The sequence below is a fragment of the Hyaena hyaena genome, unplaced genomic scaffold (assembly GCF_003009895.1).
Source record: "Hyaena hyaena isolate Hyena2069 unplaced genomic scaffold, ASM300989v1 scaffold_140, whole genome shotgun sequence".
Lineage (NCBI taxonomy): Eukaryota > Metazoa > Chordata > Mammalia > Carnivora > Hyaenidae > Hyaena > Hyaena hyaena.
The window spans coordinates 1,601,513-1,623,423 of record NW_024080772.1 but is presented as its reverse complement, the minus strand read 5'-3'; the positions used below and the strand labels follow the sequence as shown (position 1 = coordinate 1,623,423).

Genomic DNA, 21,911 nt, shown 5'->3' with positions numbered 1-21,911 from the left:
CTCAAATCAGGCTTATAACAAATGGACTGGGTTTAAATGGCCAACTCAGGGTCTCTGGGTTCAGGAGGGTTTGTCCAGCCTGTCACAGCTAGGGGGCCGTGCCCAAAAATGGTCTGCAGCACACGGGTCCATGCAACCCTTTTTCTCCCCGATTCTTCATTCCCACGTCATCTGCAGCTGATTTTGCTGTTGTCTTGTTTTCTTTGTCATAAGCCTAGTTATGAAAAATTCTCTGAGGTTAAAAAAGCACACGATAAGAAAACCTTAGAAAAATAAATAAGTCCTTTATTCCTACTTCAAAATATACTATGTGCATCTGGAACTCTAAGAGAAAGTCGACCAGGAAACTGTTCCATCATAAAAATAAAGTAAGTTAAAAAATTATGACTGCCCCATTTCAGATCCGTCTTTAACCCAGCCGAAAGGGGCATGAGCTGCCAGCTGTCTCGATGTCAGATGCCATCCCTCTGTCGGTGACATTGGTGGGGGCTGCCTCACTGGGATTCTGTGTCTAAGAGTTCTTGGAGCGTTTTGAGGACTTGCTTTGGCTGGCCAGCGGCCAGGGCCTGCAGCCGGGAGCCCATCTGTCCCTGGAGGCTCCTGGACAGCCGGCACACCGCCGCGCGGACGTTCCCGCCATGCCCGGGCAGGACGCCGTTCCCAGTCATGTTGTTCAGGAAATACCAGAGGACCGGAAGGACCTGGCGCTCCACGGCCTGGGGCTTTTGGGGGTAAACGGAGGCCACCAGCACTGTCGGACAGAAAACAGGAGAGTCACTTAAGGCAGGCGCTCTCTCTCTCTCTCTCTCCCTGCCCTCTCTTGGGGCACCAGTTCTATCCCCCAAAGGGCAGGCAGCCCAGAAGAGCCAACAAACACATGACCTAGGGCTCAGGATACTTTGAGGGGCCCCCGGAAATGTTCTGATTTCTTGAAAATACAGAGAAAGGGGCACCTGCGTGGTTCAGTCGGTTAAGCGTCCGACTTCAGCTTAGGTCATGATCTCATGGCTTGTGAGTTCGAGTCTCACATCAGGCAGGCTCTGTGCTGATAGCTCAGAGCCTAGAGCCTACTTTGGATTCTGTGTCTCCCTCTCTCTCTACCTCTCCCTACTCTTGTTTTCTCTCTTTCTCAAAAAAATGAATAAACATTTAAAAAATTAAAAAAGAAAAAGAAAAAAGAAAATCCAGAGAAAATAATATGAAGATATCCAGCCCAATTTATATTCATGTCTATACCAACCAGTTGTAAAATACAACTTTTAACTTTTTTTTTTTAATGGAGGAATGAGTCTGCAAAAGCAAAAACGCTCAGAGTCCATGATCGTGGTCATTGGTCCCTGCACACCAGGGAAGAGGAAAGAGGCAGACATGGCTGGACCACAATCCTGCCTCTGCTCTTTACTAGCTGTGTGAGCTCAAGAAAGCCACCCAACCATTCTGAGACTGTTCCCTAATCTAAGGATAATACTCCTGAGCCAAACTCTCGAGACAGTTAGAGCTTAGATAATAAATGTATGTGAGGTGCCCAAGTAGGTAGGCAGGTGATAGACAGTAGCTAGTGCTAGTCTTACTTCAATCCCCATTCCCACCTCTGTAACTTCACACAAACAAACACTTGTACCAGGGAGGAAAGCCAACGCTCTCTCAGCCGAAGCCTTCTGAAAAAAGAACAGCCAGCAGGAGATAAGCCCAGTGTGGCCTCCCCAGGGTCTGGATGCCAAACCTCACGTAAGGCCAGCAGTGATCCAGGAGGCCTGAATGTGCTGTGTCAACCGCCAGGCTCTCCACAGACCCTTGATTCAGTGAGGAACCCCTGAAATCTGGTTATCCCAGGCTCTCTACCTTTTTTAATCCCCAGAAAACCCAGAAGCAGGATACCCTGCCAGCAAGCCCTCTGTCACCAAGTAAATGTCGGGGTCAAAGCCACCTCAAGAGCTACCCCAAATAACTTCAGAGCCACTGCTCCAGCCATCGGCCATGGCCACACTACCTGGAGTGTATTTGTACTAACAGTGCTTTCTCTACACAATCAGCGCATCCTGCCAGTCATCCTGCCGAAGGAAGACGGCTGGCGAGGGCTCTTTACTTATGATGCCGAGAGATGCACTTTACTTATTTATGGAGCAAAGAAACTGGAAGGTTCCCTGGGCCGAGACACACCCGGGAACCTAACACTGCCTGAGTCCTGAGTCTGGGGCTCTGAGCTTTGCAGCATGACTCCATTGTTCTCAGGGTACCTCAACAGGCAGGACACCAGTCCATCTTACAGAGGAGGAAGCCAACACTCAGGAGTCAAGGAGCCTGCCCAAGACCATACGGCTAACAAGGGCAGAGGGCAGAAGTCAAGCCTGTGTTGACTCCAAAGCTCATGCTCTTCACCCCTCGCTGCCCCCATCCTCCTGGAGTTCCACATTTCAGAGGCTGGTGTGTTTTGTTTCATTCTTAGTGAAGCCTCTAGTTTGTCCTTTCTTCACCAGCTTAACATCATCCAACCCTCCAGGATATTTCCCACGGGGCCTCTCTGACTCCAGAGCCAGCCTCAGACAACAGGAGACCAGAGAAGACGAGCTGGCCTCCTGGACTCAGCCTGACACTCAAACCATACCATTTCCTATAGAATGTGTACATTGGCTTTTAGGCTACACCCTTAGGGCTCCTGCACCCCACACTGTGGGACCTCCCAGGGGCTCCCTAGTGTCACAGAGCCCTCAGAAATAAAGGCGGTCCTCATTCCTGGGATGGCACTCAGTGACTCAACCCAGCCACGCTGGGGGTGAGCAGCCTCATTAAGAGAGGTGGGAGCTGGAGACAGCCTTTGAAGCTAGAGACAGGCTGAGAAGGAGACCACAGTTAACAGCAAAGCCATCGGGGCAGCTGCAAGGTGGAGGGAGGCTAGGAGCGGCGCAAGGAGGGGTGGGGTGGCCAGAGGGCACAAAAGAAAACCAGTAATCCTCATTAGCCATCCATACTGAACAAGTATGACTCAAAGTCTTCCTAAACCTCCACAGGATCTAATCTGCAAGCCAAGGAGAGAGCCATCCCAAGAACCAGGCCCAGGCAGGGCTCCCCTGTGCCCACCCAAGGGTGAGGGGTTCGCCCAGCCCCGGGCCCAGCACGCTGCACTCACACCTGACTTCTGTCCCTCCCGGCAGTGAGGCCTTCACGGCCGAGCCCAGGAAGCTCACTTCTGCAGTCAGGCCCACGTTCCTGGGACACAGGAGGTGGAGGTCACCTGGCTGACAGCGGGGGAGCCTCTCAAGCTGGCAGGGGCGGCTATGGCCCTTCTGGGAGTCATCATGGGGAAGAAAACCCATTAAATTTGAGCTTAAAAGGCAGCTGAAGTAATTAGCAAAAGATTTACTCCTGTTAAGCCGTGCTATTATTAGTCCACACCGAGTGTCGATTGAAATTTCCTTCTCTGTTCCTGGCTGGGCCCCACTTACAGGAGAGTTGTGTAGAAACTCTTGCTTTTGAGGTCTCTTGGAGACAGATGGAAAATATTTACAGTTAAATGGAGAATCTAAAGCGAGGTAGCCATCTACCTCTGGGACCCATGCATCACACACACAAGGACAGGTAAGGGTTTCGCCCAGAGAATGTTGATTTTGAGCAACAGAAAAGGGTTCCTTGGCTGTATCCAGGAGGTCTCAGTTAGGGGGCTCCGGGGCACCAACAACATGGCACTGTGGCTGCACCGGAGCCCCCAGCCCTACTGTGCTTGGAGAAGGTCTGTCACCTGGATGGAAGGTAAGGATCTGCTCCAGGGACACTGGAAGGGCTGAACCAGGGCACAGAGGCAAGGCCAAGAGCAAGATAGGGCGGTGGAGGAGCCGAATAACAACCTCAGGCAGCCAACATGCGCTGAGCACCCCCAATGTGGACTGAGGCCAGCACAGGGTGGGACATGCTCCTGAGAGGTTCCTGAAACTCAGGCAGGGGCTCGTAGGGAGAAAGGGGACACAGAGGTTGATGCCAGAACCAGGCCGGCACCACCCAGGTGGAGGAAGAAGGGTAGAGAAGGGCCCTGCAGGCTGGGAGCCGCGTGTGGGCAGGACAGGGCAGAGGATGGGAGATTGGCCCTGGCAAGGTGGGGGGCATGCTGGTGCCCAGGGGGCAAGGCAGGGGTCACTCAGGGAGAGGCGACACAGCACGGAGGCTCTGCAGCCAGGCTTCTGGGGACAAAGCCGGGATTGCTTGCTAAGGGACCTTGGGCGTGTAACCTTTCCGAGCTCCACTTTCCTTACTTCTACAAAACCAGATAATCATAGAACCCACAGCCTTCTTATGAGATTGTTAGGAGGAGTCAATGATCCAGCGCATCTAACTGGGGAAGGGGAGGGAGAGCCTGGAAGGTCACGCCAGGTAGCCTGGACACTCTCCTGAAGACAGCCCACATGACAGTTCAGGAGCACAACCTGTCTGCATTTTAGAGGTGGGGCGCTCAGAAGTCTGGAGAACAGAGCCCTTCAGCCTCCTTCCCAAGAAGGTGGGGGAGGCTTTGGGCAAGCATGGAAGATTAAAAAGCCAAGTTAAATACCCTGCCCAAGACCACAATGGGCATGTGGCAAGTGGCTCTGTACGACCACAAGGCCTAGGTCCTCCCCCATGCTGCCTCCTCACGCGCCACAGGAGGTTTCAGTACTGGAATGGAATCGCTCGAGATTGTAGACTCAAAGGAGACGCTGCCTGGGAGCAAAGCTCCCCTCAGCCAAAGCTTGACGGCAGCAGAGCAGATGCAGGCCGAGGCCCCAGCCCCCACATACTGCAGTCCCCGGCACCCGGTGAAGGTCAAGGGGGGCTGAAATCCCGCCTGTGCTCTGCTTCCCAGGCTGCGTGTGCCCAACAAGAGCCAACGCTGATGTGTGCAACAGTGTGGCCGCTGACCAAGCCGTGTGCCTGGGAGGCAAGATCTACCCAGAAGAGGTGGGTTTTTTATTTTTCTGATTCACACACAGATACCCTATGGATTAGTGGACATCCTGTTTGCAAAGAAGAAATGCATAATATATTTTTAAAAAATTTTTTAGTGTTTATTTTTGAGAGAGACAGAGTGAGAACAGGGGAGGGAGACACACACAGAATCTAAAGCAGGCTCCAGGCTCTGAGCTTCAGCACAGAGCCCGAAGCAGGTCTCGAACTCACAAGCTGTGAGATCATGACCTGAGCCGAAGTCGGACACTCAACCGACTGAGCCACCCAGGCACCCCCATAATAGTTCCTTAAAAGCTATTTTGTTTATGTACAAACCTTTGTCATTGCGGTCAAAGGCAAAGATTATCTTTGGATAATGCGGGAATTATTTATAAAAAGGAAGACTACTAAATTTTTTTTAAAGGTTGATGTGATTATTTGGGGGTCTAAGATAGTGGGTGGTTTTACATGCTGGGGGAGAAGAACAGAGATGGACTGGAAGGCTAGGGGGAGGAGATATGGGGACACTCACCGGACAGACGCTCTGTGACATCAAGCACTGCGCGGCCACTCAGGAAGCGCACCCGCCCAGCAAATGCTTGTAGGAGGCAAAGGTTGTCTGGAAGAGAGGGAGAGGGTCAGCGGCCGGGACGCTGTGGCCGGGTCAGTGCCGTTCAGCTCCAGGTACCTGCAACACCTACCTAGGGAAAGGGGCCCGTTGGGGGCTGAATTAAATGTTCCCAGTCGCAATGCATTGTTCAGGGAAGAACGAACGACCTGGCATAGTCACACCGGCTTCCCCAAGAGGCTTCGTTGACTCCCACAGATATGGTTCCTATTATCTGTGCTTCCTTAAAATTGAGTTTGGGGGCAAAAGAGGGTTTGCCCCCCAGCCCCGGGCAAACCAGGATGGTTGGTCACCCCAGCGGCAGCAGAAGCATCTGGCTGGCTCTAGTTGGGTCCCAGGAAGGACTGTGCAAGGATGGGGGGCATGTATTAGCTCTAATAGTTTATCTATAACCTCCCTGTGTGAGACCCAGGCCCAGATGGCATACTTGTATAGACAGCAGAGCTCGTTATCTTCCACATGCCCTAACCCACTTTTCAGGAGGTTTAGGGGAAAGAGGGATTTTTTAACCTTTTTTTTTTTAATAATCCTCCCAGCACCCCTATGCCCAGCCCCAGCAACCAGCTCTCGCTGCTACCCAGCCACGCTCATGGTGGGGCCTGAGGACTAGGCATGTCCCCATCCAGCTGATAGAGTGTTTATTAGAACAAACCATTAATGGTGAAACCACAGGTAGCTGCGGGGATGGCGGGGAATGTTTTGGGGGTAAAGAAGCCCTCTGGCTCCTTGATGGTATTTCTAAAGCCAACTCTGGCAGGATCCCACAGGTGCTGAATTTAGAAACTGCTCATTCTTCCCCATTCTGGCTGACATCTCCTGATTTCTCAAACTATTAAACTTGAAGTCCTGCATTCCTCATAAAGATGCACAGGGTGAGGAAGTAGCCCTTTACCTGAGAAAGGGGTGCTAACGTAGGAAATCCATGCCCAGCTCTCAGCAGTGTGCAACCTCGGCAATCCAGGGTAACCCCGTGGGAGGGAGTGCAAACAACCAAACACGCTCCTCAGGGGTGTGGCTGTGGGCCTGCCTGTGCCTGTCACAGAGGTCTGTGTGGGTGTTACCACAGGTGCCCCCAGAGAGTAGGTGCTGGATCCCAGAGGCTGGCCTGCTCAAGGCCAGATTTCCCTTAGCAGGGGACAGAGATTAGAGAGCCACCAGAGGAAGTCTTTCCAGGCAAGCTCCACCTTCCCTGAGTCCCTTAAATACCTCAGCATCCCCCCGGGTGAGCACAGCTTCACTTTTCCCGTCAGGCAACAATTCTAGCTAAGAACTCATTCCCGCTTCCCTCGCTCCCCTCCCGAGAGCTGGAAGGGGTACAGAGGAGGAGATGTACACACGAACATCACGCACGTCCCTGTTGCCTGCAAAATCTCTATCCATAAGCAAGAGTCTTTTAAAAAATCATTTGTTCTGGGAAATAAAAGAGATGCCAACTTCTAGAACATTGCAGTTAGTGAGAAGCGGTCTCAGGGCCACTTGGTATCCATGTCATCTGCATTGTTGTTGGTTTTTTTTCCAGGTGCTTCTATTTGTCCACCCTCATCATTAGCCATGAGCTCACCTCCAAGGACAAGGACTTCTGCCTCCTCACTCTCCCCCAACAACACTTGGTCCAGGACATTTTCTGGATACAGTCAGACCTCTCCCTCCTGGTGGCTGACATGGCCTCCCAGAGCCAGAGAGAGGTGAAGGACTCGGGGGATACTAGAAAATGCACATCCGGCACACATATGTGACAGATAGTGCTCCCATGTGCCTGGCACACAACAGGTGCTCAATAACTGCTCCAGGACCAGAAGAAGTGTTAAAGTAGAGACATTAAACATGCCCGAACTGGTTTATAAACCCTAGAGCACCACACCCCGAGTAGCTGGCCTCTCTTCTTCTGTCTGCTTCTGTAGTGATGGCTCACTAACCAGGTCATACCCAGGTTTATTGAGAGGCAGGAAAATATATGGTGAAGGGTGTAAGCTCCGGGTCCAGGCCGCCTGGACTGAATCCTGGCTCTTCCACGTTTCTCTATATTAACACTGGACAAACCTCATACACTTCAGTTTATTCATCTATGAAAGGAGGATAATATCTTTCTCTTAGAACTGCTATCATGTTATGATACTTAGGATAGTGCCGTGAGCATATAATTACTATGTAAGGATCAGCTATTGCTGCTAGTGTTACTATTATTACCTGAAAATGCTCCAAAATCCCAGCAGTCTGAATGGTAGCGAGACCATTAAGAGGCTGGAATCTAACTTCCGAAACCTTAAAAAAAATCCATGCTCTGGGGCGCCTGGGTGGCTTAGTCGGTTAAGCGTCCGACTTTCGCTTAGGTCATGATCTCGCGGTTCGGGGGTTCGGGCCCCGCGTCGGGCTCTGTGCTGACTGCCAGCTCAGAGCCTGGAGCCTGTTTCAGAGTCTGTGACTCCCTCTCTCTCTGACCCTCCCCTGCTCACGCTGTCTCTCTCTCTCTCCTAGAAATAAATAAAACATTAAAAAAAAAAAATCCATGCTCTGTTAGCTGGGGCTTTTCCTAGGCTCCTCCTGTTCTATGCCACAAGGAAGCCACAGCTGGCCTTGGTGCTGTCTGTACAAAAGAGCGAGCAGAGCCAAGCAGCCTAGAGAAAACAGCCACAGGCTGGCAGGCCACCTACCCTGCCCTCCCTGCAAGAGGGCGGAGGTCTACGGGGCCTTGCACCTGTCCCATGCAGCTAAGCCCTAAGCGCACCACACCACGTCATCCTCAGGCTACTGGGGAGCCAGAGAACTGTTTTTAAAGCATACAAAGTATGGTAGCGTGGACAGCGACAGCAAAGAAACTGGAGTGATACTGGACTCCCAACAATAAGCACAGGACTCCATGAACATGACGTGTCACACAGTCACCCAAGCTAGGGGCATTCATTGCAGAAAACGTGGGAAGAAAAATGCAAGCTGTGGTCCAGCACGTGACAGACCTGTTAAAAGTGACTCCAGGGATGCCTGGATGGCTCAGTCGGTTGAGCGTCCGACTTCAGTTCAGGTCATGATCTCACAGTTCATGGGTTCGAGTCCCCACATCAGGCTCTGCGCTGACAATGCGGAGTCTGCTTGGTATTCTTTCTCTCTCTCTGTTCTCTCTGACCTGTGTTCTCTCTCTCTCTCTCAAAAGAAATAACTAAAAACTTAATAAAAAATATTTTTGTTAAAAAAAATGACTCCGAGGGGTGCCTGGGTGGCTTAGTCGGTTAAGTGTCCTACTTTCGCTTAGGTCATGATTTCGCGGTTTGTGGGTTTAAGCCCCGCGTCAGGCTCTGTGCTGACTGCCAGCTCAGAGCCTGGAGCCTGTTTCAGTCTGTGACTCCCTCTCTCTCTGACCTTCCCCTGCTCACGCTGTCTCTCTCTCTCTCTCCTAGAAATAAATAAAACATTAAAAAAGAAAAAAAAAGTGACTCTGATGTGTAATCATATGCAAATGCTCACGGTCTTTTTTTTTTTTTTTTTTAAAGCTGGATACAGGGGCACCTGGGTGGCTCAGTCGGTTGAGCATCCAACTTTGGCTCAGGTCATGATCTCGCGGTTTGTAAGTTCGAGCCCCACATCGGGCTCTGTGCTGACAGCTCAGAGTCTGGAGCCTGCTTCAAATTCTGTGTCTCCCTCTCTCTCTGCTCCTCCCCTACTCATGCTCTGTCTCTCACTGTCTGTCAGTAAGATATAAATGTTAAAAAAATAATAAAATAAAAGCTGGATACAAATTTAAATGTGTAATATGATCATGACTCTGCACAAACATACACAGGCAAAAATAAAAATCTAAAGTGAAAAATGCCAGGGCACCTGGGTGGCTCAGTTGGTTAAGCGTTTGACTTCAGCTCAGGTCATGATCTCACAGTTTATGGGTTCGAGCCCTGCATCAGGCTTCGTGCTGACAGCTCAGAGACTGGAGCCTGCTTCAGATTCTGCGTCTCCCTCTCTCTCTGCCCTTCCCCAACTCATGCTCTGTTTCACTCTGTCTCAATAATAAAATAAAACATTAAATAAATAAATAAGTAAAAATAAATAAATAAAATGAAAAATGCCAAATGTTAATAATGGTCTCTTCCAGGGGCGCCTGGGTGGCTCAGTCGATTAAGTGTCCGACTCTCGATTTCAGCTCAGGTTGGGATCTCACAAACCATGAGATTGAGCATGCTCATGTCAGACCCCGTGTCAGGCTTTGTGCTGACAGTGCAGAGCCTGCTTGGGATTCTCGCTCCCTCTCTCTCTGCCCCTCCCCCACCAAATAAACAAACATAAAAAACATTTTTTTAAAATAATTGTCTCTTCCAGAAATTGAGACTAAAGGTGAAAATTTTTTCCTTTCAAATGCTTTGTATTTTCCATTTTCTCAATAATTAATAAGTATGACTTTTACATGATGGAAAGTAAACTTCATATTTTTTTTTAATTTTTTAATATTTATTTATCCTTGAAAGAGTGAGAGAGACAGAGAATGAGCAGGGAAGGAGCAGAGAGAGAGGGAGACACAGAATCTGAAACAGGCTCCAGGCTCTAAGCCGTCAGCACAGAGCCCGACATGGGGCTCGAACCCACGAACCGTGAGATCATGACCTGAGCCGAAGTCGGATGCTCAACCAACTGAGCCACCCAGGCGCCCCTCATATTTTTAAGTTAAGTAGGAAGACTACATGATAGCATAGAAAACTGGATAGTTAAATGAAAGAAGCAAAGTCTAAATTGTGTTTACACTACAATCTCTAACAACGGAAAACTATACACGTGTAGACAAAAAATAGAAGAGATTTTTAAGGGGTGGGTGTATTAGAGAGGCCGCATGGATGAGGTTCTAAATTCCTTTAACAATACCATGTTGGTCATATGATTATAAAAGGTAAAGAATTTAGTATATGTGCTGCCGAAGCGAGCACAAAAGGTAAAGAATTTAAAGTCAGAAGAGCAAGATAGCAAAAGTAGATCTGAAGCTGCCCATTTCTGAGCTTATCTGCTCTCTCCAGCACTGGCCTGCGGCTACGCTAATCAAGAGAACTCCTTTTGATGCTCAGTCCGACCAGGAGTGGGGGTGGCTGTCAGCAGCCTGATTGATGTTTTAATTAGTGAAGTTTCTTCTGAAGCTGACACAGTCACAGGACCTAGAGACAGAACCAACCAGTATGCTCCAGAGCTGCCTCTATCCTCAGAATAACCCCAGGTTCCTTCCAGCAGTGACAGAGGGCAGAGGGCAGAGAGCAAGGTGCCCACATGTCTCCTTCCTCACCACCCCCCCAAAAAGGGGATGTGGGCAGAAATCCCTACCTGCTCTGTCGACCACTGCACTACCAGCCCCATACACCTTGAGAAAACCAAGGAACTGGAAGAGATGTGGGAGCTGTTGAGTCAACGTATCACTGAATTCCAGAATCAAGAGGGATCTTAAAAGGTTGCCTAAGAAGGCCAACCTCCAAACTTGGCTGTGCCATCTGGACTTTGTGCCAGAAGACGGACTACCCTGGCTGTGTTTTTGTTTCCCTGGCCCCCGTTGAATGGGACACAAACCATAACATGCTGAGCCATTCCTTTGTGACTCTCCACATTTAAGTACTTCACAGCATTTCACTGTTCCTCTCCAGCCTGGAGCCCAGAATCCCTTAGGGTGTGGGGTGGGGTGACACCAGGCTTGCAAAAAAGCTCCCTCTGCTCAAAGGACTCCAAGCCACTTCCAGAAGGGGCCTCGGGATGCTAAGGGTCAACCAGAGCCACCAGACTCCAGCTGGGTGACATGGGAAGGAAGATTTACACCCCCTTCTCTTCTGCCACTCCTGCCCCAGTCTCTACTTCTACCGCCCAATCCCCTGCGACAGTGAGTGGGAAGTTTAATTATTTGCATCCATTTTTCCCTCTGCAGGCCAGACTCAGACCACCTCTGCCCTTTCTGGATACAGAAATCAGCTAGTTAAAAACACTTCCAAAAGCAAGGCAGCTCATTGGGCTGTGAGTCTGGCTCATGGCTCAGCCACATGGCCCCTGGAGCCACGGCTGCACCTCCTCAAAATGTCCTGGAGCCAAGACCCTGGGCCTCATCCTTTGGGCCCCCCAGGAGCATTGTGCCAGGGGATTACTGGGCTCCACCCAACTCTTCCAGGCCAACGACATTCCATTCCAACCTAACACTGACCTGAAGGTTAGAGAGGAAAATAGAGCCCCTCGTGCTTGCCTCCATTCTCCTCCCATCAGATCCTCCCACTGATGAGCCAGAGGGGATATCGTGAGCCATTTCCAAGGAGACCCCATCGCAGGAGTAAAGGACAACTATAGGCATCTTTCCTGGAAGCTGCAACCTGCTTCAAGGTGTGGTCAGATCACAAAAGCAGGCTGTCTCCAGGCCCCCTTTCCAGGGTGTCTGGCCTGAGAGGGTAGAGGAGGGCCTCAGGTAGAGAAGCCCTGAGGCTTGTGACAATGGAAGACACCAGATTCTGCAGCCCAGAGTCCCAAAGCTCCAGCCTGTTCCAGGAGGATGGCCCAAGGGCAGAAAGTGGAGACAGCAGCACGTGGAGAGGAAAGGGTTACAGCTCCTCTCCACAGACAAGGGTGCTTAGCCTCTTCAAATAGCTAAAGCCTATTTTGCTTGGTGCAGGTTTTCCCAATAAATCCAGGGCCCGCAGTGATTTACCAAGAGCCTTGGTTATTGGCAACAGCAATCTCACTTACCCAGAGCAGTGCTGTGAACAAGCCGTAATTTAAAGCTGGATTTATATTGTTTGTTCTACAGCAACAAACTCAGCAAATCATAAATTCCCTTTGAGATGAAGAGACGAAATTGACAGTATTTATGAACTCAAGAGGCAGAGAAGGGCCTGACCAGGCCTTTGATTTGTAACTGAAACTGCTTCTAGAAGTTCCAGCCAAGGACACAGCTGCTGTCCAGCCCCAGGGAGCCGGGCTCGCGAAGGGTGTGGGCACCAGGAGGGAGGGGTGCCTCTCCCATGTTTCCAGCCTCACCAGGAGGATGCTCTGTGGGGCCTGAAGGCAGGACATCGCTCTGTGCTCATCGGGACACACAGCAAGGCCAACGAAGGTGGTTCTCAAAGCATGAGCCTCCTCACATTGAGGCAAGACTGGTTTGTGAAAACTCTGGGTTCCTCGGGTCTGGAATGACTGCACTCATGTGCTACGTCATGCACACACCTGCAGTTCAGTCTGTGTCCTAGGCATACTCAATATCACCTTCTAATCATCTATGAAAGGCATGGAGAAACTTGTGCCCAAAATCCCACCTAATTTTGGAGAACCAAGATGTGTTAGTGCGAAGCACATGGGAACTGAGGAGCTCTTGCCTTTCTTGATGTCTCTCCCATTGCTCCCTCCCCTTTTCCTTCTCATTCCACCCCAACTTCCACTCTGCCTTCACCCTCCACCCCTCTCCCCTAAATTCCTCCTGCCCTGAGCCCTGGCCCTAAACAGTCTTCCTCAAAGGCAACGCTTGTCCATTCCATGCTCAAAAGCCAATGGGATCCCAGTCTGATTCCTGTACCAGACAATCAAGGTGGCCCACCTGGGTCCATGCACCCCTTGACTTTGTCCTCCCCAGCAGACTTGCTCTGCTCTCTCACCGCCATCCTGCCTGGTCCTCATGCAAGCCACACCCACTGTTACCATCTTCCTGTTACCCACTGTTACCCACTGTTTCCAGCTTCCTCCTGGCAATCCTGACCCATTTTTCCTTCCATGCCTTATTGGCTCAATCACTTCAGTCCTGAGTGACCCTGGCTGACTCATTTCTGTCACATGTACTCTGAGGAGGCAAGACTAAATCATCTCCACATCTCCACACCGATCATCTAGGACACTCGGGTGGATGTGATAAGGAAAAGCCTCCCAGCCAGGTCCTGGGCTGTCCACCCCTGTCCTATGCGGCCTCTGGGGAAACATTTGGCCTGAGGGCCTCCAGTGCCTGTCAGTACTCTGCTGATTCCCACCAGGAAGGGTGAGCCCACCCTGGGGAGGGCTCAGAGAGGGAGCCCGCTGCCTATCGGAGCCAAGCAGGGCTGTGGCAGGAGGCTCACCCAGGCTTTCAATCATGGCGTCCAGTGCAGCTGCCGCCGCAGTATAAATCCCCGAGTTCTTGGAGTTGAGGTTGTCTGCAACAGCGATGATGATGGAAAGCAGCATAGGGTGTAAGCTTTCTTTGAGGAGGGGGATCATCTTGGCAAGTGACTCCAGTGCCCACTGGTTCACTTTCTTGTTGGAGTCCTGAAGCCTTGGGGTGAAAGCATCAAAGACCTGTTGAGGGAACAGAAACCAAGAGCCCATGGGAACCCAGGCTGGGCAGGAGGCCCACAACCCAACCAACCACCCTTGGCAGGAATTCCTCCCACCTTCCTGGTCATCCAAACTACACCAGAACATTCTCAGCGATGAGCTCACCTCCTCAAAAGGGAAAGAGGGAAAGAACAACCATATATTAAGCCCTCATTGCGTCAAAACACGTAGAGCATCTTTTTGGGTACCCCACACTCTCACGGGATGATCTGAACCCATGAGGCATGTGTCCCCATCCTCAGTTTACCATTAAAAAAAAAAAAAAAAAAAACCTGAGGCAGATAGAGTTTCACCAACTTGCCCCAGATCACACTGCGAGGCTGCTGACTTCAAGCCTGTGCCCTAACTCCTCTGCTACATAGCTTAACAATCAGCAGCCTCAGTCCTGGAAGAAGCAAGCATCTGGCCCCTTTTCCAGCCTGTGAAAGGCCTGTGCTTGCTCCTAACCCACCTGTCCCACCATCCTGGCCAGTCCCCTGGCCAAGCACATACCCTGCCCCCAAAATATCATGTGCCTGGCTAGACCAGGAGCAGCCCTCAGCCATGGCATCTTTGACCTCTACCCTCCTTCCCATAAACCTGCTAGAAGGATGAAAGATGCCCAGGACATCTCTGGGTGGTTCCAAAGGGCCTGGCAAGAGGTGATGCCTTTGTCCCCCCTCCCCCAGCTACTTCCAGGCAGGCCCACAGCGTTACCAAGGCAACGGGATAGCAGGTGTTTTTCAGGCTCCCTTTACCCTGAGGGGTCTGGCATGATGTCAAACCCTGTCCTAAGTTTTCCAAATTGAATCTGCACCCACAGGGGAGAGACAGGTCGGAGGGCAGGGATGGGGCGGCGCTCACCTGGACCAGGTTGGCGGTGATGAGCTCTGGCTCAGCCTGGCAGTGCTCGAGGAGCCGCCCCACGGCCTCCATCCGAGACTGGTATTCTTTGGCCTCCAGCAGCCGCGTCAGCTCCCGAAGCCGCTCCTCCACCTCCGGGCCGCCGTGCATGGAGGGCCGTAGCCCTGCTGGCCGAGGGCCGGTGGAGCTGAGCCTACGCAGAAGGAACCTCTGACCTGGGTGAGCCCCACAGGATAGACGCACCTCTTGTCCATGCCCCTCCCACAGACAAGTGGGACTGAGAGAGGAGTGTCGCCTGCAGCCTAGTCCACCCCCAGCTTTCCACCTGCTGCTTGAGGACGCTGGCCTCGGAATTCTGGAAACCCCTTTTCTTCAGGGGACGACAATCGGATTGCTGAGAGCCCCATTTTTTCATTAGAGGACAGGGCTTTCTCTTCCTGCCTTTTTTTTCTCTTTTCAGAAAACACATGAAGAACAGGGGGTGGGTATCAGAGTGAGACGTGGGAGTCCACAAAAGAAAGACGGCACATTTAATGTACGAGTGAGGAAAGGTCTTGCCATGTGCCTGTATCCTGAGCCCTGGATGCCTAGGCCCTGCCCTTCTCCAGGGACTGGGGAAACGTTAAGCTGCCCTGTTCTCTTATGCAGGGAGCACATACCTATCATATCCCCTGACCCAATCCAGCCAGTATGAAAGCAGTTCCAAACAGGACTCCTATCCCCCACCCCAGCTCAGAACCCAGCTCTCTGAGCTCATGTCCTATACCCAAGTCCCCTCTGACAGAGCCCAACATCATCCATTCTGTCATTCCATCCTACACGCCACACTGTTTGCCCACTGAGCGCCAAGAGCTGTACGGGGCACTGAGAAGAGGGAGGTGAGAGACACGCTCTTTGCCTTAAGGAGCTCACAGACCAATGGGAGACAAGTAAGTCAACCGGCTGACAGAGAACTGAAGAACAGAGGGCACAGAGTGTCAGAGAGAGCCTCAGGGAGACAGTGACAGTGATCTGTATCTTCTGGAATCTTGCAGAATAAATTGACATATTCTAGGTGCAGGTGGCTCAGCATAAGCAAAGAAAGACACCGTAGGAGACAGAATGGTGGGGAAGGGGGAGGTGCAGCAACCATGAGCTGCTCTGGTCTGGCTGAGACACCGTGTGTGGGAAAGGGCAGGAAGCTAACCTCAAAGAGACGGTGGGGGCTTTCTGAGCACCTGCTAAGGAGTTCAGATATGATCCTTCTGGGACACCACAGAAGAAGTTTGAGTTTCAGGCACATCAGTGATGAGGGTTTGGTTTCTGGCTTGGTTTCTGGCTCCTCCCAGCACCCACCATCCAGCCTCTCCACCCATTCCCTCTCATCTACCTTCCTTCCAGCTCTGCCTCTAAATTTGTCCCAGGCTGGGCACCCTGATGGCAAAAGGATGCGCTGCGCTAAGCAGGTAGAGAAACGCTGAGCTCACACAGATGGCCTGGCCAGCAGCATGTCCCTCCTGTACAAGTGGAATTACACCCACTCGGCAAGGCTGCAGGGACCAACTTCTGACGAGTGCTTCTGATCCCAGGGTATGGTCTCCCTGAGATTTGGGTGGGTGAACGCCTCCTATAAGTTCACCCATGAGTGCTGCAGACCCAACCAGGTCTCCACCATAGCCCAGATCTGCATAGCCTCCCAGAGCCACCCCTGGCCCAGGGCAAGCAGGACATCTGTGTTGTCAGCCTTCGATGTGGAGCCCAGACACACAAGAGCAACATACCCATCCTCGCCGGGCAGCCCGTTCTCACACAGCACCAAACTCCTTGACACCTTGCGGCCCTTGGCAGATGGAAGTCCATCACTGTCTTCTATTCCCTTGAAAAATGCACACAGAATATGAGCCAAAGGGGTAGCCCTCTGGGCAACTGCCAGCAACTCCAGGCTATGCCATAATGAAAGGAACAACCCCTTCCACTTGGCAAGTCACAGCTGAGCCTTTCAGAGCCCTGGTAGTCAGAGCAGGGGTCAAGATCCCCACTTAACAGGAGATGGTGTAGGCGCCCAGAGGCTTAAGGGACACAGGCAGAGAGGAGCAGAACCAGGTCCAAGCACAGAGGAAGGAAATCACATTTATCTCACTTGGCAGGAGTTGGGGGTGAAATGGAAGCCTCTGGAATGCACATTCCCCTGACCGTCTCAGCTCTGATCTCCACCCCAACCTGCTCATGCCACCGACTCACCCGCTGCTTAATGGCAGCCATGACCTTCCGCAGGTCATGGGATGGGAGGCTCTGCTTCAGAAATGCGTCAAACTTCGTGTTCGACATCAAGATATTCACCATCTTCCGGCCATAAAACCTGCCACAGGAGAAAGAAAGGGATGAAGAAATAGTCATAGAAATGCATCAGAAATCTGCGTTACAGATTTATATAAGATTTCTAATTGTAGTAACAGAGTTTTTAATACTTGTGCTAATTAAGACAGTTAAAAACTAGATTCAACAAAAAACAAACATCACCCAAAGCCCCATTACCAAGAGAAAACTATTAAATTTTTACATATTTCCTTATAGTTTTTTTGATGCATATACATTTTCGTTGCTATCAGAATGCCTCAGGCTTTTTTAATCATCTTCCCATGTCATCTTTTTTAGTGCATTCATAATATTCCATTGGATGACTATACTGAAATGTACTTAACTTCTTCTAATAAGGGGCATCTAGAAGTCTGAGGAAGGGTGCCGTGGGGCAGTATGGGAGGAAGTGGTCAGCTCTACTGGTAAACAGTGGTGGGTGGGGGAGGGAATCAAGAAAGACTTCACAGAAGAGGTGAACCTTAGATTGGGACACAAAGATGAGTAGGAGTTTACAAGTGAGATGGATTAGGGAGTAAGAGGGCAGTTGTGGGGTATCATTCCAGGATCCGTTATATCATGTCAGCAGCCATGGGGTTGGAAAACAGTGGGCAGGACCTGGATACAGAACAGAATATAGAGAAGGTACGACCCAGTTTCTGGAAACGTGACAGAGATGGGTTTAACCTGCAGACAGTGGGAAGCTGAGGAAGAACCAGAACTGCACTGAAGTCAGAATGTCTCTGGGAGCAGTGTGGAGGATGCATCTCTGTCAACAAGGCAGGGGTTGAGGGGGCAGGAGACATGCTAAGAGGCCACCATAGAAGTCCAGGCAAGAGACGATGAAGGCCTGAAATTAGGCAGTGGAGTAGGAGTAAGAAGGGGCGTCAGATTCAGGACCTGCTGAGAAAGTTGAAACTTCCGGGTGTGGGGGTGTGGGAGCTGACCGGAGGTGGAGCATGAAGCATCTTCCGTTCTCATATTTCACTCAACCTAAAACTCTACTATTGTAAAATGCACCATTGACTTATTTTCCACTAAGGAAAAACAGAAACAGAAAACACTGGCAATTTCCACTGCCTTCTATGATACTGCCCCATGTGGGAAGACAACTCTTCTCTGTATTATCTCAGAAATGCAGTTCACGTTCCTTTTAGGTAGTGCCCTTCCCTCCTTAAGTTGGGTAAACTACTTGGTGGTGACCTCGTAAGAAATTGTGGAATTTTGGTCATTCCTTCCATGATGACTGTTTGTATTAATACCTAATTTATGTTCCATCTCTCTATTTCCATGCCTTTTCTCATACACTATAACTTTTCATTTCAATGCCAAATAATAGTATAATATTTCTAAGACATTTTAGAGAGCAATTAAACTTAACAAGTCCCTGCAGAGCATCCACAGTACTTCTTAAAATAAATATAAAAGGCTAACAAGCAGACAAAGGCTCATAGTTTACTTCCTACAATGCAAACTGTAACTCAAGGGTTTATGCTATGAGCAATAATGACCAAGTTTGCAAATGCACAGATGGTAAAACCCAGATCAAAATTGCTGCCTGGCCAACAACGGTGAGATGCCTCTGATTGTAAGATATTAAAATGGGGGGGGGGGATATTGTGTGTCTTAGAATCAATAAAGTAGGAAAACATAGGAAGGTCTCCATTTTGCATCATCGATATGACTCAGTAAATAATAGTGACTTTTAACAATAGAATGGTTACAAACAGAGAGGGAGGGAGCCAAACCATAAGAAACTCCTAAATACAGAGAACAAACTAAGGGTTGATGGGGGAGGGGAGGAAAATGGGTGATGGGCATTGAGGAGGGCACTTGTAGGGATGGGCACTGGGTCTTGTATATAAGCGATGAATCACAGGAATCTACCCCAAAACCAAGAACATACTGTATGTTAGCCAATTTGACAATAAATTATAGTTAAAAAAAAAAAAAAAAAAACAATAGAGGGAACACAGCCAGAGAAACAGGCTTGGGGAGAAGGCAGTGGGTTCACTGAGGGACACTCTGCCCCAAAGATAACAGTGGGACATCTGGCAATGAGTCTTCTGGAAGCATTAGAGGTAAAGCACTGATGCTCAGAGAAGGGAGACCCTAGGAAGCATCAGAGTGATGCTCAGCTACGGAAGTGGTGACAGTGCTCAGGGAGAGTTGTAAGACGGGGACAAGAGCAAAAGCACGGCTGTTGCAGGCAGGCAGAGAGGGGGCCGCATAGGGAGAGAGGAACCAGGGCATGCAGGGCCACTGGGAGGCATAGGTGCCACGAAGGAAAGGGGAGTGTAGTCACCTCCTGCAATGGAAGAGAGGTCAGAAAGGAGAGGGGCTGGAGAGAGATTAGATCTTGATTTCCACCCCCTACCAACAATCAAACACAAATCAGCCAAAACCCTCTGGTTCCCCACCAACATTCCTCATTTCAGTAATTGGCACGATCACTTACCCAGCTGCTCAGCTTAAAAACCCAAGCAGCATCTTTGACTTCTCTTTGAAAGCCTCACCACCCACATCCTGTTGGCGCTTCCTTCAAAAGACACCCGGATCCAGCCCTGCCCACCCTCTGCTGGCCTCCAGCACCCCCTGTCAGGGACTGGGGAGCAGCCCTCTGTCCGGTGCCCTTCGCCCATCCTGCCCCCTCTCTCCTGTCAATCCTCCAATGAGCAACCAGAGAGATTATTTTTAAAAACAAGAAGCGCAGTGAGCCTATAAAGAAACAAACTCAGTAATCAGGGAGGGGAAGCACTGTGACACAATAATGAGCTGTTATTTTTACCCATTAGATCAATGAAAATTAGAAATCCAGATATTGCAGGGTCGCAACGTGGGCGCTGGCACCGTGGGGGTGGGGGGGTGGGAGGGGGGCTCGGAGGGGCACAGTGTGCTCCAGGGCACCCCGCTGTATCAGGGGGACACGTGCCCCTGACCACAGTCCTGCCCCCAGGGCACATTCCCAGCAGCTCTCTGCTCCATCAGGGAGCTTATGTGCGGATGTGACAAGGGCCCTGTCACAGGGGTGAGGGCGCACCCGCACCCTGCTGGTATGAAGACACCGGCTGGTGCTCGCCATGGAACCCAGCTGCGGAGCAGTCCCCGAGCTGGCATGGTCTCCAGACCTGGTGACAATGTCCCGGGAACTGAGGAGTGTGATTAACTGGGCCCTACCCTAGCTCTAGACAGCGAATCAGGCTCTGTCACTCTTCTGTTTAACACCAGTGAAGTATCTCCTCAGACTCCTACCAAAAATCCTCCGGTGGCTTCCCGTCACACACCAGCCCAAATCCCAACTCCTGACTATGGCCCATGGGGCGCTGCCGGGCCTGGCCCTGTCCCTGTCCCATCCGCCTCATGGCCTGCCCACTGCCTCCTGCTCACCGGACACCCTGCTGCCCAGTCTTCCTCTTCCTCAGACACCGGGCCTCTGTACTATTTCCTTTGGCTGTGACGCTCGCACCCCAGATGCCCAAACACCTGGCTCCTGCTAGCCCATCTGCTCTCAACTCAAACGTCACCCTTCAGAAAGATCTCCCCAGACTTTCAGTCAAAGCAGCCGCCACCCCATTCTCCATTACAACTTGGTGTTTTTCTCTCTGTATCCCTTATCCATATCTGCAAGGATCATAATAATTTCTTTGTTTATTATCTGCCTAGCAGACTAGGGGTGAGCTCCAGGACAGCAGAGGCCTGTTATTTCTTATTCACTGCCCTATCCCTAATAATGAAGGGTGATCTCTTCACTATCCTTGAAGGGAACGAAGGAGTGGTCTTCCAGAGGGGGGCGCTGGGGTGGGCCAGGATGGGGAGGAAGGGCAGCAGAAGGGAGGGAGAACCAGAGGCAGAGATGGGGAGTGTGGGCCCCTCCTACAGGCCTGGTTATGCCTGTGCACAGAGACTGACAGCAGCCCTGAGGAAAACACACAGCTTTGGTCTGGGCTGTTGCTCCCTTGACCCCAGGGAAGTCGAGATGTGGGCCAGGGCCATCAGTGTTGGCTGGTTGCCTTGTCTGCCCTGGGGTGGCCAGGTGAGCAGCCCCCAGGCCCCTGCCCCTGCATCACCTGGTGTCCTGGTTGGAGTCTTGGGCCAGCCTCACCAGGTTGTGCACCAGCATATCTGTGCTGTCCCTGGTGCCCGAGAGAAGCTTCTCGGCGCCTATCTGCTCCAGGACGGCTGAGAGGTGTTCAGCAGTGCATTTCCGGACTAAGGGGTTTCGGTGGCTGAAAGGAAATAAAATGGGTCAAGGGTTCAGACAAGGAATGGCGTGTGGGGTCCCCAGAGTGCCACGCATGGGCCTATACTTGTGCATCCATGCTTCATGCCAGCATGGGCTCTGAAATCGGTCTCAGATGGACTACAGGGACTCTTCAAGGAAAGAGCAGCCACATCCTGATCACAGAACCCAGGATGACAATGGCAATGACAGGAGAAGCAACCTGAGGACACCTGACCCTGGTTCCCACAACAATGATTGCCCTGGTTCCCGCAACAATGATTGGGTGGCTCAGTCTGTAGTTAGTGCACGCTCTGTAGTTAGCACCCTGCTAAACACCTTCCATCTATTATCGATTTAACTCCATAAGCCATGGTTATCATCATTTTACCAGTGAGGAAGCTGAGGCTAAGGGAAGAATCCAGAAAAAAAGTACAATTAATTGCTCCCAAGTTAATAACAGCCCCAGTGAGCACTCAATAAATGTTCTAGTGAAAGCAGGCACTGTTCTAAGTGCTCTTTCATGAATCAGTTCATTCACTCCTCACAATGTTATGAGGAATACACCATTATTATCCCCGTGTTACAGATGAGGAAACCAAGGCACAGAGAAGCTAAGTAACATTCTAGGATGTGAACCCAGGCAACCGTCTGCAGTCTGTCAGGGTCTATCTGCAAAGCCTC

The 21,911-nt window shown here is 50.9% G+C and overlaps 1 protein-coding gene across 3 annotated transcripts in view; it reads right to left on the bottom strand.

Annotated features, from left to right (window-relative positions):
* Positions 1–267: 267 nt before the first annotated feature.
* Positions 268–21,911, bottom strand: part of TOGARAM2 (TOG array regulator of axonemal microtubules 2) — a 41,138-nt gene continuing 19,494 nt past the window's right edge. For all 3 annotated transcript variants that reach the window (XM_039238428.1, XM_039238430.1, XM_039238431.1), the window contains 7 exons: positions 21,076–21,234; positions 16,895–17,012; positions 16,435–16,529; positions 14,675–14,867; positions 13,576–13,792; positions 5,444–5,530; positions 268–751 (listed from right to left, as the gene is read on the bottom strand). In XM_039238428.1, coding sequence (XP_039094359.1) covers positions 495–751; positions 5,444–5,530; positions 13,576–13,792; positions 14,675–14,867; positions 16,435–16,529; positions 16,895–17,012; positions 21,076–21,234 — 1,126 coding nt within the window. In that variant the 3' untranslated portion in view covers positions 268–494. The remainder of the gene's footprint in view (positions 752–5,443; positions 5,531–13,575; positions 13,793–14,674; positions 14,868–16,434; positions 16,530–16,894; positions 17,013–21,075; positions 21,235–21,911) is intronic.